Source organism: Carex rostrata, chromosome 28 (assembly GCF_964058835.1).
Source record: "Carex rostrata chromosome 28, lpCarRost1.2, whole genome shotgun sequence".
NCBI lineage: Eukaryota > Viridiplantae > Streptophyta > Magnoliopsida > Poales > Cyperaceae > Carex > Carex rostrata.
In genome coordinates this window covers 832,117-850,305 of record NC_135945.1, presented here as the reverse complement: position 1 = coordinate 850,305, position 18,189 = coordinate 832,117, and the positions used below count along the sequence as shown (strand labels likewise).

Genomic DNA, 18,189 nt, shown 5'->3' with positions numbered 1-18,189 from the left:
ACGCCAATTGTATAGCATCACAGATTGTTCTCAACTGGTTGATAATACAAACTTATCTAGGTTCCTCAAAGAACTAGCACCACTCACACCCTTCTTCTTCGCCTCAGTGAAAATGGACTTAGCAACCCAGACACTACAATGGAGATGGACACCAACAAAAGCTTTCTCCTGTGCATCGGCATACAGGGTAATGCACGATTCAGGCGTCAGATCCGAACACCATCAAACCCTGTGGAAACTGAAAATCCCAACAAAGGTAAGAATATTCCTATGGTTGATGATCAATAACAAGATCTTAACTCAGGAGGTGCTAGAAATGAGAGGATGCGAGGTGACACAGGGATGTAAGTTGTGCAACAGTGATCAAAGCGAAACATGCGACCACCTGATGAGAACTTGTCCATATGCTATAAACTTCTGGAATGGTCTATATGCACAGCATAATCTACAAAGGGTTCTGGGTAACAGTTCAGCTGAAATCTGGAGTGAGGGCCGACAACAACTGAGGGGCCAAAGCAAACAATGTTGGGATGTGACATGGGCAGCTGGCTCATGGGCTCTATGGAAGGAAAGGAACAGGAGGACCTTCAGCCTCAAGAGTAAACCAGAGCATATTCTAATTAATGAAGCAGCAATTGATGTACATAACTGGGTGGTATTTAGTTAAATATAACAGGGAAAATAGAGAGCTAGGATTTATTGGGGCTTTTTTGATTTTATTGGCACAACTCTTTACCATGTGATAGCGGGGAAGGGAGGGAGGGTTTTTTACTTTACTGCATTTTTCATTTGGTTCATGTAATTCTATTGTACATACTTTTTTATATATCAACATATCTTAGTGGACTTTTCCACTAACCTTCAAAAAAAAAAAACATTGATTGAAATTAATAAAGGTTGACAAATGAAACTATCAAAATCATGCAATGTTGACAAATCTTTACAGCCCACACGTGGACAGAAAATTCATGCCAACATACGTCACTACAAACGTCAGCAAAAATAAATAAATATTTTGTATCTATTTATTTGGTTTCTTTAGCCATTACTCCATAGACCAGGTCCAGTGTAGTCCGTAGCCTAGCAATTAAAATCTCTAAACTCCTTAACTGGGCTAAATTGGCCCCACCAGGCAGCACTGCGTACAGACCATACCACACATGTACAGTTGTACTACTCAGTGTCAGCTTTACAAAAAATAAATTTTATATAAAATAAACAGTAAAAGTTCGGACCTTAATTTCATGGTAAACATTTGGTATATTAGTTGGAGCGTTAATTTGGTTATATATTCTTTTGCCCATTCAGTTATATGAAGTATAAAAATAAATATAATTTTTTTTTCTAATTAAGTGATAGTTTCCAACCCTTCAACTACCTTTCATAGTTTAATTAGGTTGAATTATAATTTGAATTAACAGTTTATATTTTTTGAAATTGTAATTTCTTGAAGGAAGCATTTTATTGTATTATCATTTTAAAAATCTCTCCATTATTAAATTATAAATATCATATAATTAATGATCACTATTACTCTTTGAACATCATGGACTTTTCCTCTGCTCCAAAATTTCTTTTTGCAATCCAATAAAAAAATCAGAATCTATTTGCATATTCTTGTTTTGTAACTAGACTAATATTCATACATGATTTATTGTGTACCAATTATTTCATTACTAAAATTTCCACAATTTTAAGTAAAATTTAAGACGATAAAAAACATACTCTATCTTAGTCATTTAATATTATATTTTCTAAAATTTATGTCATATAGTACAAAATCCTTACAATTAAAAACCTTCAACTAGCAAGCAAACAATTAATACAACCGTGCGCCAAGTGCATCATTGTTGAATTAATTATCCACCTAATAAGCTAAGCTGGAGACAAAAAAATGTTGTGCCGTGGCCGTAGCCACCTCTCCCTCGCTAGCTCCCCCTATAAATCCACTCTCAATCCCACTCAATTGCTACAACAACAACTAATACAAATTCCAACAAGAGACACTTTAATTCCTCCAAAGGTTTCAGTGTTTCACCATTCATTCAAGACATATATACATATAAACTAGCTTGTTATCTTCAATTTTAACATGGAACCACAGCTCCAAAACCAGCAGCATTTCCTGATCGTAACATACCCGGGACAGGGCCACATAAACCCGTCCCGTCACCTAGCTAGAAAGCTCGTGAATTCTACCGGGGCACGTGTCACACTTTCCACCGCCATCTCTGCCCATCGAAAAATGTTCACCTCCCTCTCCTCACTTGATGAAGAATATCACGACGGTCTCATTTATTACCTACCCTACTCAGACGGGTATGACGAAGGATTTAAGAAAGATGTGCATGATCATAACCAGTTCATGACCGATAGGGAGGTTATAGGATCGAGGACTCTTACAAGTGTGATCAATCGGCTAGCAAATGATGGTCGACCCGTCACATGTATTATTTATACATTTCTCATGTCGTGGGTCGCTGATGTAGCGAGGAATCATGATATCCCTTGCGCGCTCTACTGGATCCAGGCAGCTACTGTTCTGGCAGTATACTACCACTATTTTCATGGTTACAAGGATACAATTACTTGTCAAGCAAATGATCCTATGGCAATGGTGAAATTACCATGTTTGCCACCTCTTAAAATCAGAGATTTACCATCCTTCCTTACCATTACCAACAAAGACGATCCTTACTATGTAATACGTAATTATGTTAGTGATACATTTGCAACTCTTGAGAGAGGATTAGTTGCTGGCGAGAAGCCAAAAGTATGGGTTAACTCATTTGATGAACTAGAAGCCGATGCAATCAAATCGGTGGAGAAAGAGGTCGACCTGATGGGGATCGGACCGGTGCTCTCTTCTAAAGAAGGAACCGGTAAGAAATCAAAAGATTTATTCAATACAGACGATGACACTTACCTGAAATGGCTCGATACAAAACCCGAGAAATCCGTCATCTACATCTCCTTCGGCAGCATGTCCGTAATGAATAAGCACCAAATGGAGGAAATCTCGCATGTTTTAAAAGAGACAAAGCGGCTATTTCTTTGGGTGGTAAGAAAAGATAACCAAGAAGAAATCGGTAGCCAGCTGGAAGAATTGGTATCGGGGACAGATGGATTGGTGGTGGAGTGGTGCAATCAACTTGAAGTGTTGCGGCATCCTTCGGTTGGTTGTTTCGTGACACACTGCGGATGGAATTCAACGCTGGAAACCCTAGCATGTGGGGTACCAGCAGTAGGATTGCCACAATGGACCGATCAAGCGACAAATGCGAGGTTGATGGAAGAATGGGGGATTGGAGTGAGAGCAGAGATGAGAGAAGATGGGGTGATGGATGGGGAGGAGTTGAAGAGGTGTTTAGAGGCGGTGATGGGAGATAAGATTAGAGAGATGGCAGAGTTTTGGAAGGAGAGAGCTCAAGTGGCGGTGGCGGAAGGCGGGTCGTCGGAGAGGAATCTGCGAGCGCTTGTGGCGGGGAATGCAGATGAGAAATAGATGGCGGGGGAATTTTCATAATCAAGTGCTGTGTTTGTTTGTTTATTTTCTCTTTATGTTTTGGTTTAATGTCAGATAATTAATTACGCTGTGGAATTGCTTATTGCTAGGTGTTTGGTGTTATGTAGTGTGAAGGAAGCAGGTTATTTTTGTTACCAGAACAAGTTAATATTATTTTTGAATAAAAAAAGGTTAATACTATTTTGATAATACAAAAATTCATACGTAAGAAATATAGTATTTAGATGCTTTACTTCATTATTGTTTTTCGTTATTATATTATATAATTCAATGAGATGTGTCATTTCCTCCAAACTATATTACTGTACACCATAAATTCTGATGCAACACAAAACCGTACTAAACGTTACATCGTACTGAAAATCTTTTGTAGTAATTAATTTTGAATTTTTGATGCAGCACAAAAATCAGAAAATTATGTTTTGCCAAAATGTAACAATTAATTTTGTTAAAAATGTCTCATCAGCTTATAATTAATTTGTAATATTGATAAAAAGTTAAAATTATAAATTACTATTCTGATTAGAATTACAATTTATTATAGGAATGAAAATAATATCAAATAAATTGAAAAATTAGAAAGGAATTTTGAAATTATAAATATAGTAGTAGCGACATAATAATATAAACTATATTTTCTAATATATACATATATCTAGCTTTTGCAAATATTGAGAATGTACTGTTACTGATATTAAATGTTTCTATTATGTGGACTTTAAGCTGGAATCTTTATCCTTTAAAAAAAAAAATGTCCAATTTCACTTTCATTGTCGATTTAAAGAAAGCAAACCTCATTTGGTAACAATTGCTAGGATTACAGTGAAAAGTGACACCCCAGGACAGAGGTTATAATTTGCATCATAGGGTTTTTCTGGATAAGGGAAGTTAGCAATGATAGGTGGAGATGAGATCCGGGAAGATTTTGCATCTTCACCACGCTTCAAATTCCATCCACAAATTTTCCACCACCATCAAAAGTTCAAAACTAATTGATTTTCAGTTTTTGTCTTTAGTGTGGCCATGCGTTATATCATTATATGAGACAAGTGGAAAAAACAATTATATTTTAGCATCTAATTTGGTATCTAGTATCTAAAATTACTTCTTCTGTTGGTTCAATTTCCTCTTCTTCTTTTTTTATTTTTTTATTTCACAAATTAACCTTATCTAAGTGAACAATTTTTTTTTTTTTTGAAGAATTGACAGCGACTGCCAATTTTATTTATTGAATAAAGTATAGTACTTACAGCATCCTCCAAGAGGACAGTGAATCTTGATTTAATTGATCCACCCCACCCCTCAATAATTAAACTATACAGTCAACCACAGTGCCTAGCCCACATCCTACCCACTTCTATTGCTTTTACTGCTATAATCTCCTAAGTGAACAATTTTTAATTCATAATAATTCTGCACGTGACTCTTACTTTGCATTAATAAAAAAACGGCCCAATCAATGTGTACCCCAAAATACACTACTTTAAAATTTTCATAAGAACCAATGAACGACACAAGGTCGAAGCGATCGGCAACATATGGAATACCAACCTAAGGCAGCCATTGTTTGTTCTTGTTTCTAATCTGGTGCTATCTCTTTTCCTTCCAGTTGAACCAAGTTGCTATTTATATTTATTTAAGAAAAATTAGAAAAATATATACTTCGGATTTGAAAAATAAAAAATTATATATTACCCTAAATTTTTTCTTCAAAATATGCTTCTATTTTAATATTTTTTTTAATTATTAAAATTAATATTCAAAATAACTATAAAATTATGTCTTATTCTAAATATGTTGTATCATCTTACTTGAGAGTTTGGACTCTGCTCCTGCTAAAATATTATGTACGAATCACGACATTTTGCTTCGCATTTTGCCAAGAATGATTATAGTTTCTGTTTTTCCAAACCGAATCATATTTAGTTAGTGAAGTTAGTGAGTATAATTCATAATTATTTCAGAAGTAAAATATTATTTTGGGTAAGGTTAAAATATATCATTGATTTATTCTTAATATGTTCTATATTTTTATCTCTGTTTTCAAAGTCTGAACAGTCAATTCTAACCACTCAACATGATCTCCATATTAAAATGTACTTGAGACCAAATTTATATTTTTTTGAGTTTTTTTTTACTATTTGTTTAGATAGGTTCAAAATCCCTGTTTTGGATGGTCCAGAGCTTGCTAGGAGGGGTTCTATATTATTGTTGTTTGGAACTTGGAAGGTTCCTAAAATTAAGTGCTTCATTGAAAGGTTGTGGGCTACCAAAATTATATGGGGATGGGGATAATGGGAGAATTTAGGCAAAATATTGGTTGCTTTTAGTTGAACATGACTATGCATGCAAACCATCCCTTGCTATAGAAAGAAGAGCATCTAATTAAGTTTGTCTCTGCATATTGATCCACCATGCACCCAATCCAAAAAAGTTCCATGCCATGGAAATACAAGCAAGGGAGCCTGCATTAGCTCTTGAGATTGAAGCCAAGGACCACTACCCAAATGATGCTCCACTTCCAATCTTCGTTAAGGTCTTTAATTTCTTCCTTTTCTCTCTCTCTCTCTCTCAAACACAAACACAGACAATCGGTCATTAAAAACACTCACCAGGATTACTTCTCTTGTCACATTTTTTTTTATTAACTTTTAACAAGTGATCTAGTCATGACAATTGTGTTTTTGAGTTCAACAACAATGATAGTATCAATATTAGAAACATGAGGTTAAGGCAATAAAGACATCCATGTTATTGCCTACTACTTTGAAAAGACAACAAGGAAATTTAATTCCTGAACATCTCACTTAATTCCAAATGTTAACTACTTCAACAAGAAAATTATTTACTCGCCATGGCCAATTGGCCATCACCTCAAACTGAAACATATCAGCATTGGAGAGTTCACCTTTTTCTTTTTCTCATTTTGACATTTTAATTCACCATATATATATATCAAAATTATGCACTAACAATGATTGGATTCTTTTTTAGATTCAGTTTAATATATTAAGTATATCGTGTTTTTTAATACTAGAAAATGGAATATTTCGTTAACCAGTGTTATTTATACTTTGCTTCCTAAACTGAATATATTCCCAACCTGAAACAGCAACCGCACAGGGTGAGTGTCAACTCTCTCCTTTCTATTGATTTCACTTCTATACCTCTCACCAGATCAAATCTTCTATTTCCTGCCCATCCTATCCTGTTCCAGCCTCCATGGAGGAGCCTGATCGGTTGACAGGGGCAAGGTCTTGAGTTTCAAGTTTCAACAGTTTTCAAGTTGGTAGCATTTGATCAATTTTAGCAACTCCATAATGTGAGATTGCAGTTATGCACCATTAATAGTACTTTTTTTAAATATTTATTTTGCATTTCAGTCACTTGGTGGAGCTTATTCCCGTAGAATTGGATATGAGATTTTGTTACCGCAAATAAGTACCTGGATCAAATTGCTCAAAGGTATATCTATATTTTGGAAAATTGACATTTTTTTTGTTTTTTTTTGTACGTATGTGTGGCATATAAGACGTCCAAATAGTAAACTGAGAACTTTATAGGTCATGAATAAAACTAGATTTTTTTTGTTTTGTTTTATTACAGAATAGTACATAATTTTCTCTGATCTACTTTATGATCGATAAAACCACCTTTGTTTTTGTTTTTTGAATAAACTGGGAATATTTTAAGGTGATTCTACTTCCTTCGATGGTGCAATGCTATTTTTCAATTCTAGACTCTAGTACAAAGCAATTTTATATGCATTTCTCCAACTTGATTCTTTATGTACTTATAGGTTAAGAGGTCCTCATAGGGCTGTTAATGACATCCATTTATCTGTTTACCGACCGTATCATATCCAATAAGACAGGTAGAGGTAAGGATTTTTTCATTTAACTTATTAGGTACGCCTAGGAATAAAGTTTTTTCCATTAGCTTAATGGATAAGGATACAAATAAAAACTATATTGTACCTGTTTTCAATGAGGTAGTTATAAAAACTAGACTTATTATTATCCGCTCGATTTTCTGAAACTTCTATATATTCAATAAAAATATATTGCAAGCATTTGTACTTTTACAGTGTATATATATATGAGGTTGGCTAATCTACTTACATAAGCATATGAGGGTATATGTTTATAAGTCATTTTTTCGTTTTCAAAATCCAAAAAGTCGATCTGAACCGTTAGATGTGATCTCTATATTGAAATGTGTCTGGAGACCAAATTTTATATTTTTCTGAATTTTTTTACTATTTATTAAGCCAGTTTGAAAATCGCTGATCCAACGGTAGCTTAACAAAATAGTAAAATCAGAAGCCACCGTTGGATCAGCGATTTTCAAAGTGGCTTAATAAATAGTAAAAAATTCAGAAAAATGTAAAATTTGATCTCCAAGCACATTTCAATATAGAGATCACATCTAACGGTTCAAATCGACTTTTTGGATTTTGAAAACGAAAAAATGACTTATCAGCATATACCCTCGTATGCTTATGTAAGTAGAGTAGCCAACCTCATATATATATATATGGAATATGCTAGCATGCTATGCATAGCATAGAGCCCCTCCATGCAACGCCTTGGATTTCGACTTTTCAAAATCCTAACGGTCGATCCGAACCGTCCATCTTGTTCTCCATATTAATATGTGTTTGGGACCAAATTTTATATTTTTTGGAATTTTTTTACTATTTCTTTAGATTTATTGAAAATCGCTGTTTTTTTATGGTCCAGATTTGTTGAAAACAGTGATTTTCAATAAATCTAAAGAAATAGTAAAAAAATTCCAAAAAATGTAAAATTTGGTCCCCAAACACATATTAATATGGAGAACAAGATGAATGGTTCGGATCGACCATTAGGATTTTGAAAAGTCGAAATCCAAAGCGTTGCATGGAGAGGCTCTATGCTATGCATAGCATGCTAGCATATTCCTATATATATACTAGTAATCGTGCCCGTGCACAGCAACGGGAGCAAATCATGCATCTTCACTTAAATAGTTAACTGCAGAGGATGAGTGGAGTACTTACTCGGGGTGGCAAAACAACAAACCAAGTGTTGGCATAACAGCAACACATACACTTGCATAGAAATAAATTCACCCAAATTCATGCAAGTCAAAACTTTTGGGATGGAGCATAAAAAGAAAAAAAATGATAGTTACTATCATCTTAAAAAAAACTAATACAGATTTTCGCAAATCCCAAACAGAATCAAAACAAAATGCTTCTGAGCTTTGTGCAATATAGATCCAAAATATAACTTGAAGAAGCTGCAACAGCTCTCTTCTTTGGTGCTGCCTCCGCTCCTGTAACATTTCAATGAAAAATCACTTTATTTTCTATTTCAAAAACTGATAACCTGTCACCTAAGTGCAAAAGCTTTTACAAAATACACGGGGAGACATAAGAACAAAAAATATGATTAAGATGGAATAATCTTATCAAATTAAATTTGCTTAAGAAATTTAAGTGCTTTATCAAATTCAATTCGGAAAATTTTCTGGGACAATTCTAATAACTATATTGCTTCATTAGGGCAACCTCACATTTTGCCAACTGGATCCCACTTTTTATAAAAACTTGTACATGTGACAATTAATTAAATTAATATTAAGTCTAAAATAAAATGACTTGGAATTTGGGTTCATATTGACAAGATGAATTGCCCCAGATTTGTTAATGCAAACTCTGAAAAATATTTTGGCTTCAATTCACTTCAGTTTCAGCTTAAACGAAGACCACTTTACAGCGGCAATAACTTGGTCAAGTCTTCATGTACTTGATTATGCACAATTTACAAAACCTCAATGAAAAAATATGGAGTTTACCTTCTCTGAAGTTACTCTTGAATCTCCTAGGCAAATGACGAAGGTATCTCATCCTTCCCGTGCCAGTTGTCTTCCTCCTGATTGCCTTCACACTCCAATTATCTGCACAATGAATTAAATTAGCTTCAAATAAATGCAAAAATCTTAGAAGAAGGCCAATCAGATGGGTGAAAACCTTAATTTCAAGTGCACATTATTTTCAAGGACAATGTACAAGATATTCAATCTTCTAAAACATAGTGGTAACTTTTGCAAATAATACAAAAGATATTAAGTTGCAATTCAGTAAGTAGGGGTGTTTAAGTTTGCAAAATTAAAATAGAATACACGAAATCAAACTACTGTACCAGCCAAAGCCAAAGGACCAGTGATCCTCTCCAGTTACACCATATATATCTATGTTTCAAATTATTTATTGTTGTGAAGACATGGAGATTATCTTATTCAAAATAATTACAGATATAGACACACCAGGTTCAGGTGCCAGTACCTATTGACTGTATCTTACCATGTTCTTTTGGTTTATTAATACCTTCTTGGCTTCGATGTCAGTAGCTATTGACTGTTTCTTACCTTCTTTGGTGCTGCCTCCGCTCCTGTAACATTTCAATGAAAAATCACTTTATTTTCTATTTCAAAAACTGATAACCTGTCAATTCGGAAAAAAAGAAAAGAAAAAATCAACAAAAAGATTACCTGTACAGATCCAATCTAGGCTTTCTTGAGAGAAAACTGAGAAGCCTCCTTGATTTCCTGATCGCAAGGCAGAGGGATTGTTTCTTCTTTGAACGATCTGACTGTGCTGCGCCTCTAAATTTCCTCTTCCGAATCTAGGGTTTCCTCTTCCGATCTGACAAGTGAGAGGAGGTTCGGGCATGGGGTTCGTGAGAGAGAAAGAGAGGGGTCAGGCTGGAGGTGGCGGCGAGGTATGTGAAATTGCGTGAGGAAGAGAGAAAGAGAGGGTTAGGTCGGGACTGGGAGAGGAAGAGAAGGCCGGGGCTGGGGCTGGGGAGAAAAGTTTCGCTGGCGAGAAAGAAAGAGAGGGTCGGGGCTGGAGAGAGAAATTTCGCTGGTGAAGAGATGGAGCGTCAGGAATTGTTTTAGGTTTTTAGGGATCTTATGTGGCGCGAACAGTGGGGTCTTAAGTGTTGAAGAGTAAAATTTAGAAAATTCTGCTGTATCTGATCTGAAAATTGAATGGCTGATATTAATTCTGAAAATTTAACTTTTAATCACAACCCTTGCAGGATCTAGACATTAAGCTCATTAATAAGGTAGGGAGATATATATAGAGGAGGGTTCAAATGCACCCAAATTTTTGTGCACCCAAATGCACCTCTTCTTTCAAATCTTTTTTCTTTGTTTTCAACGTCCGAATAGTTAATCTGAACCGTTAGATGCGATCTATATATTAAGATGTGATTGGAGATAAAATTTTACATTTTTTGGAATTTTTTTACTATTTCTTAAGCCACTTTGAAAATCGCTGATTTTACATTTTCTGAACCATTGGATCAGCGATTTTCAAAGTGGCCTAATAAATAGTAAAACAATTCCAAAAAATGTAAAATTTGGTCTCCAAGTACATCTTAATATATAAATCACATATATATATATAGTGCATTTGGGTGCAAAAAATTTTGGGTGCAAAAAATTTTGTGATTGACTATTCGGACTTTGAAAACGGAGAAAAAGAATACGGTGCATTTGGGTGCAAAAAATTTTGGGTGCATTTGAACCCTCCTCATATATATATATATATATATATATATGTGCAAGGCTACCATACATTGCAATGCATATGTATCTTTGTACATTGGACTATAAATCAACGGATTCAAAATTCAAATAATCGATCCAAACCGTTCATCTTGTTCTCCATATTAATATGTGTTTCGAGACCAAATTTTACAGTTTTTGGAAATTTTTTACTATTTTTTTAGATTTATTAAAAATCGTTATTTTTCAGACAAATCTGCACCATAAAAAACATTGATTTTCGACCTAAGTGCTTACGGGGTCATATTTTAGTATTTGATGTTCAAACAACAAATCCAAACCGTTAGATATTTAATCTATATTAAAATGTGCTTGGAGACCAAATTTTACATTTTTTGGAATTTTTTTTCTATTTATTAAGCTGGTTTGAAAACCGATGTTTTTATTAAATTTCTGCAGCATTGAAAACAACGGTTTTCAAACCAGCTTAATAAATAGTAAAAAAATTCCAAAAAATGTAAAATTTGGTCTCCAAGCACATTTTAATATAGATTGAACATCTAACGGGTTGGATTTGTTGTTTGAATATCAAATACTAAAATATGACCTCGTAAGCACTTAGGTCGAAGTGCTACCGGTAGCAATTTAGCCATATTATATATATATATATATATATATATGAGGAGGGATCAACTTACAACATTTTAAAGTTGGAACATTTTACAACAATTTAGTTTTGCCATTTTTAAAGTCCAAATAGCCGATCCAAACCGTCCAACAGTAATCTATACTAAAATGTGTTTGATGATCAAATTTTAAATTTTTTTGAATTTTTTTACTATTTATTAAGTATTTACAAAACTTTTATTTTTCAGTAGTCCATAATTATCTAAAAGCAGTAGTTTTGTAAAATACATAATAGATAGTAAAAAAATTAAAAAAACAAGTAAAATTTGATCATCAAGAACATTTTAATATAGATTACATGTTGAACTATTTAGATTGATTGTTTGGACTTTAAAAATCACAAAACTAAATTGTTGTAAGATGTTGTAACTTTCAAATGTTGTAAGTGGATCCCTCCTCTATATATATATAGAGTTAGGCTGGGGTGCTATGGATAGCATAATGGTCTCTATGCTACGGCTCAATATTCGAGTTTTCAAAATCCAAACGGTCGATCCGAACCGTTCATCTTATTTTCCATATTAATATCTGCTTGGAGACCAAATTTTACATTTTTCTGAATTTTTTTACTATTTATTAAGTATTTTACAAAATTGTTGATCCAACGGTGGCTGCACAAAACAGTAAAACCGTTGGATTAGCGATTTTCAAAGTGGCTTAATAAATAGTAAAAAAATTCAGAAAATTATAAAATTTGGTCTCCAAGCAGATATTAATATGGAGAATAAGATGAACGGTTCGGATCGACCGTTTGGATTTTGAAAACTCGAATATTGAGCCGTAGCATAGAGGCCAGTATGCTATCCATAGCACCCCAGCCTAACTCTATATATATATATATATATATATATATATATATATATAAGAGTAAATTAATAAGAGTAAATTACTAAAAGTACGTTTGCATTTCATCTTATTTGGAGATTTAAACAATGCTTATATATATGTACAACCAAATGATTGGGACGCAAACGAAAGTTACGTCTTAAACTGAAATTTATAATGTAGCTCGTCCAAAAACTGAAATAAAGGATATCAATTGGAAAACATATCTGACGATATTTTTTTTTTTGATTAAAAGGCCTAGGCCCAGCTTTATTAAGAAACCAAGTTAAGTTACAAACAGCAACTGTTTTCCTTCTACATCAGCATCAGCGCATCACCTATTAGCAGAATATGACATACTATAGCAAAAAGGACATTAACTAGTGTTGGCATACTCCACATACAATTTAACAAAAGGTAATATGTTTTAAAGCCCATTTTGGATCTTCTAGCAATTACTGCAAGGAACTAAACTAACGTCTACAGCCCTATCCCTGGCATCCATCGGGGTATCACAAAACACAAAATTTTGTTCTCCAAGGTCATTCTTCAAGGGGTGGCTGGTCCCTCTGGGGGTCTGGTGGTTGATAAGGGAACAGTTGATCGTCTCGAGGCAGCCATACTCGAAGTGGAATAGCCTCTATTGCATCCTCATCTGGCATCCAATCTTGTGCTTGCTCCTTACGATTACCTAACTTGATAAAGTAATGATTAATTACCTTACTAATCTTTCGAATCATTGTCTAATCTAATATTCTTTATTTTTCACTTCATACATACTTAAAAAAGTTATAAATTCTTTAATTTTAAATTCAAACACATATTTAATTTGGGAGCCCATCAGAGCCGGTCCTGAAGATTTTGGGGCCCGGGGCGGGAGAAATATTTGAACCCTTTATGTAAATATTTTTTTTATTAAAATGAACATGTCTTACAACTTTAGTTGCTATTTTACTTTTAGAACGAACATGTTTTACAACTTTACAAAAAAATAAAACACTTTATTTAAATATTTTGAGTAAACCAACCATTTTCTATCAATAAGTTCTTTATTTCTTAATTTTTGATGGGAGAAACTTCTATTGTACTTATCCTTAGAAAAATTAATATCATAATCTCTAATAGAATCATTCTCAACAAGCAAATATCTTAGTTTTGAATCTAAACCATCCCACACTCTAGTAAAGACTTAAGAGGAATCAACAGTACTCATGCGAATTCCTTGCTAGAAGCCACAATGTGCTGGCTGACCTTCTGGCAAGAAAAGGAACCAAAGAGGGTTGGGATATCATAGCATACACTTATCCCCTGTTTAATTTTGATTTATAGAAGTTTTTGGTTTTTTCCTTTTGGATGTTTTCTAGGTTTTAGTTTTAAATTTTTACTACTATAGAGGTTTTTTAAGATTTCAATTAAAGGAAGGGGGAAAGGGTAAAATGACATGCGACCTTAATGGTTCTTGTCTGTCAGTATAAGATGGAGAGTCTTTTACTACGAGTCTACGAAACACTCTTATGTAATCCAGTTTGTTGAATGGAATGCCTACGGGCTTTAAATTGCAAAAAAAAAAAAAATGCCTTTTCTGTTCCTTCTCGTTTGTCATGTCATAAAGAATGAAGAAATGCCTTTTTTGTTTGGCCCACGACAAAAATAAATTGTAAAGTTCAGCCCAAAATGGCTTTTTTGTTTGCATCAAGTCCAGCCCATAATAATTTAACATATACAAGTTTTTCTTTTATATTTGAGGGCCCTGTTGGATTTTGGGACCCAGGGCCGTCGCCCTGGGTACCCTGGGTCAGGGCCGGGCCTGGAGCCCATAACAGATGAGGTGCGTCTCTTGTAGTATTCTTTAAAATATGAAATCGATTAGGATATATGTTATATTTTTATATTATTTAGCATTGGTGATACTTGGAGTGTACTCTTGATAATGTGAAAATATCTCTAAACTATATATGTTGAGGTATTGCTGCCAACAACAACCTTCAGGGTGCAAAGTGACAAAGATAGGCAGAGTGTATTTGATGATCTGGAAAGAAGTTCCCCAGGTCGGAGAGCTATAATTTTCGTGGAAAGTGGATCAAAATTCTAGAAGGCAGTCAATGTCCAATGTCATAGATGTAGTTAGAAACCCTCTCTACGATGTAAATAATATACTACCAAAATTGGAGTTATCGGACATAACACCAGATTTGGAGTTACGTTTGAAGAACGAAGAACTCCTCCTCTTAAAAGCATTTCCAGCTCTTGGTGAGCTCGCAGAATTTTCTCAAATGATCAACTTCTTATTAGAGGTAATCGACCTACTACACGAACCCATCGAAATGATATGCAAATTATGTAAAGAAAGTTCTCTGGCTGTTCTCCTTATAGGTAGTCTCCTTTCGATCAAACAACCCGACCAATACACATGGGGAAAGGTTTGTAAAGGTCTTGCGAAGTTGGTAAAAGATGATTATTTTCATTCTAAAACACACAGACGCATTTTATTCTACTGCATTGATGATTTATCTTCACATCTCCAATCGTGCTTTTATTTTTCAGCATTCTACCCTATAGGTTCTGAGATTCCTGCAACCCGTCTAACTAAGATATGGATTGCTGAGGGAGAAACTCTAGAGGATACTGCAAATAAGTATCTGGAAGAATTTGTTCAAAGGTATTTTTATATTTTTTTAGATATATTTTGGCATTCAGTCTTATAATTTATGCGTGCCTATTAGTTCCAAAGTTATTCCTTTGGGGGATATATGAGATCACATTTACTAATAGAATAACTGCCACTTCAAACGTTAGCTCATAATTCAATGAAGTCATCAATAAAACTGAATTTATTTATTTTTATTAAAGGTTGGAGGTCAACAGGATTTTCCCTTCCGGCATTCGGACCTAAAACTGAATTTTGTTTGTTTGCTAAAAAATAAAGATTAGAAGGCCTACTTGATCAATTAAAGTACCTTTTTTGTTTGTTTGTTAGGTAAACTCAGAATTAAGGTGTGTTGAAAATTAATGAATCGTAGATATAGAAGAAATGATTTATAATCTTTCTTTTACTAATAGAGGAGTACAAGGGAAATGGTTACAAGTATTTATTTTCTTTCCCGTATGCATCTTACAAGAAATTCTATAGCCATTGAGTTTCTATTTGCACCTATTGTAAGAGTTTACAACGTACATATATCTAGAATATTCATCCTTAAGTTTACAAGGTATCTTTACAATATCCATAGTTTTTCAAGAAACTTCTAGAATGTTCTTACATAGGTTTAGTTAGTGTAATCTAGAATTGTACGTCTCTATGCATTTCCTAAATATACAAACTAGTATATTATAGAGTAATCTAGTGAATTGAAGGAATTAGTATAGAGCATCAATAAAGAAGACTAATGACGGTTCACAATTGGGTTTCGATTCAGTTTTATATATTCATTTCTGCAAAATTTGACTGACCTTTATTTCTTAAAGATAAAAAATGTCCTCTTGTTCATTTAGAAACTTTGTTCTTTTTTATAAATATGTAATTGTTGTTTGCAGGTCTTTGGTTTGGGTCTCCAGGAGATCATCCTCAGGCACAATCAAATATTTTCAAGTACCTCGTGTTATTCATGAATTTGTCCAAGTAACATGTGATACCGAGTTTTTACATGTCAATCCAACTAATGATAACGGCATGAATCGTGTAGTAATCCTTCCTGATAACAACAATCAATACAGAGAGGTTAAAATTGACCATTTACGTTGTTTTATAGCTTCTGATTTGGATAGAGATGTACTAGGAACATGTCCGTACCTGAGAGTATTGGAATTGAGAAACTCCACAATCCGAGACACCATTTTAACAAAATTATATTACCTACAACATCTGGGCTTGAGGGGTAATAACATAAGTACGCTTCCTGAAAATATAAATAACATGAAATATCTTCAAACTCTAGATGTTAGAGATACAAAAGTATAAACCCTACCTGAATCTCTATGGAACATCTTAAGACTCCGCCATGTTTATACCAATCCTAGTCCTCAAATTCAAGGCCTACCCCCAACAGCAAATTTACCGAATCTACAAACCTTGAAAACTGTTGTGGTTCCGAAGTCATGGCTCAAAACCTTTCCATATTCTATGACCAATCTTCGAAAGTTAGCACTTTCAAATATGGACAACCCAACCTGCAAACCTAATCCATATTGGGAATCTATTGCTAAAATGTTGAGTCGCTTGGTTAATCTCCACTCAATGAGAATTACAGGCGACATTGTACCGGCAGAATTTTCCGATACGAGGGCATTTCCAAACCTCGATACAGTGAAGTCTATTAAATTAGAGGGAAAGTGGAATTACTTCAAACTCACCATAGACAATAATGGATTTCCACCAAATCTTACAAAACTCATCCTAGCCAAATCTGGTTTGAAGGAAGACCCCATGCCCAGGCTAGAAAGACTACAAGCACTGAAATATCTAAGCTTAAAAGATGGAGCATACATGGGAAGAAAATGGTTTGCTCCACAAATGAGTTTCCACAGTTGCATTTCTTAGAAATTTCCGAATTGAAGAACTTGGAGATTTGGGAGGCGAATCCAATGGCTATGCCACAACTTACCAAACTGCGTCTTGTTAAATGTTGCAAGCTCGAGAACATTCCCAATTTGGAGCATATTACTGATAAAGATATAGTTAATTGAAATGCAGCTTTCACTCTCTTCTTTTATTTTATTCGCCTTTCTTTGTTTTTTTTTTGGGTGGATTTGTGTGCCTTGTTGTTTATGTTCCTATTTTTGTGTGTGTTGTTATTTATGGACCAGTGTGTTAATTATATTGTATTTGGTATTACTTTTGAGTAAATTAAGTGGTTTAATTGTACGTAATTGGTATTCTCAATAAATCAAACGATATATTTACTGTTTTATTTATTTTTATCATGCATGTTGTATTTAGATTCTAGAATGGTCATGATTTATAATTAGCATAGTAACAAAATTTACATATAATTCATATATAATAGTTTATGATTTATTAGTTTTATGCACGTAGATATGAACAAATTAAACAAGTTCCAGAATCATCCTTAAACTTTTTACATAATGAAATGTTTTAGAAAGAGATGATGAAAAGAATTTGTGTATATTGATCTCTGCTCTATTACATGGCTGTACATATATAGGCTATTTGTGAATATAGCCGTTATACAATTTCCTAATATGTTGGATTCTGAGTGTTGCCTAATTACAAGGATTTGATTTGCTAGGTACCTAATTTAGCTCTAGCAGCTGTAATAGAATGCTAGCTGATCTATTTCCTAAACAGGCCTATGATGATCTTCTGAGGCCTAATGTTTATTTCTCAACACTCCCCCTCAAGTTAGGTTCGAATATATTTATAGAACCTAACTTGAGCAAAATTCTTTGAAAATTCCCTTTATCTAAAGCTTTGGTGAATATATCCGCTAGTTGGTCGTGGCTTCTCACAAATGGGGTCTCTATTTCTCCAGCTTGAACTTTTTCTCATATGAAGTGACAGTCCACTTCGATATGCTTAGTTCTTTCATGAAACACAGGATTTGATGCTATATGTCGTGCAGCTTGATTATCAC

At 34.0% G+C, this 18,189-nt stretch overlaps 1 protein-coding gene and 1 pseudogene across 7 annotated transcripts; both read left to right on the top strand.

Annotated features, from left to right (window-relative positions):
- The first annotated feature begins 1,963 nt into the window (after positions 1 to 1,963).
- Positions 1,964 to 3,766, top strand: LOC144545941 (UDP-glycosyltransferase 75C1 pseudogene; annotated as a pseudogene). Its single transcript, XR_013508641.1, has one exon. The product of XR_013508641.1 is annotated as a UDP-glycosyltransferase 75C1 pseudogene (transcript).
- A 1,944-nt stretch (positions 3,767 to 5,710) lies between these two features.
- LOC144545440 (disease resistance protein Pik-2-like) lies at positions 5,711 to 17,454 on the top strand. Of its 6 annotated transcripts, none has more exons than XR_013508527.1 (5): positions 5,711 to 6,062; positions 6,704 to 6,811; positions 6,910 to 6,991; positions 15,143 to 15,257; positions 16,133 to 17,454. XR_013508527.1 is itself a non-coding variant. In XM_078294017.1 (4 exons), the coding sequence occupies exons 1-4, from the start codon at positions 5,970 to 5,972 to the stop codon at positions 16,554 to 16,556; spliced, it is 714 nt and encodes a 237-aa protein (XP_078150143.1). In that variant the 5' UTR covers positions 5,711 to 5,969; the 3' UTR covers positions 16,557 to 17,454. The 6 variants fall into 6 exon arrangements, 2 of the variants coding, with proteins under 2 accessions (XP_078150143.1, XP_078150142.1); XR_013508526.1 differs by having other exon boundaries at positions 6,639 to 6,811; XR_013508525.1 differs by having other exon boundaries at positions 6,704 to 6,991.
- Positions 17,455 to 18,189: the final 735 nt, after the last annotated feature.

Bases quoted from the DNA above. Each gene is read 5' to 3' on its own strand.
- LOC144545440 (XM_078294016.1), top strand. From the start codon at position 14,701: ATGTCCAATGTCATAGATGTAGTTAGAAACCCTCTCTACGATGTAAAT. The intron at 15,258-16,132 runs GTATTTTTATAT...TGTTGTTTGCAG, and splicing joins CTGGAAGAATTTGTTCAAAG to GTCTTTGGTTTGGGTCTCCA.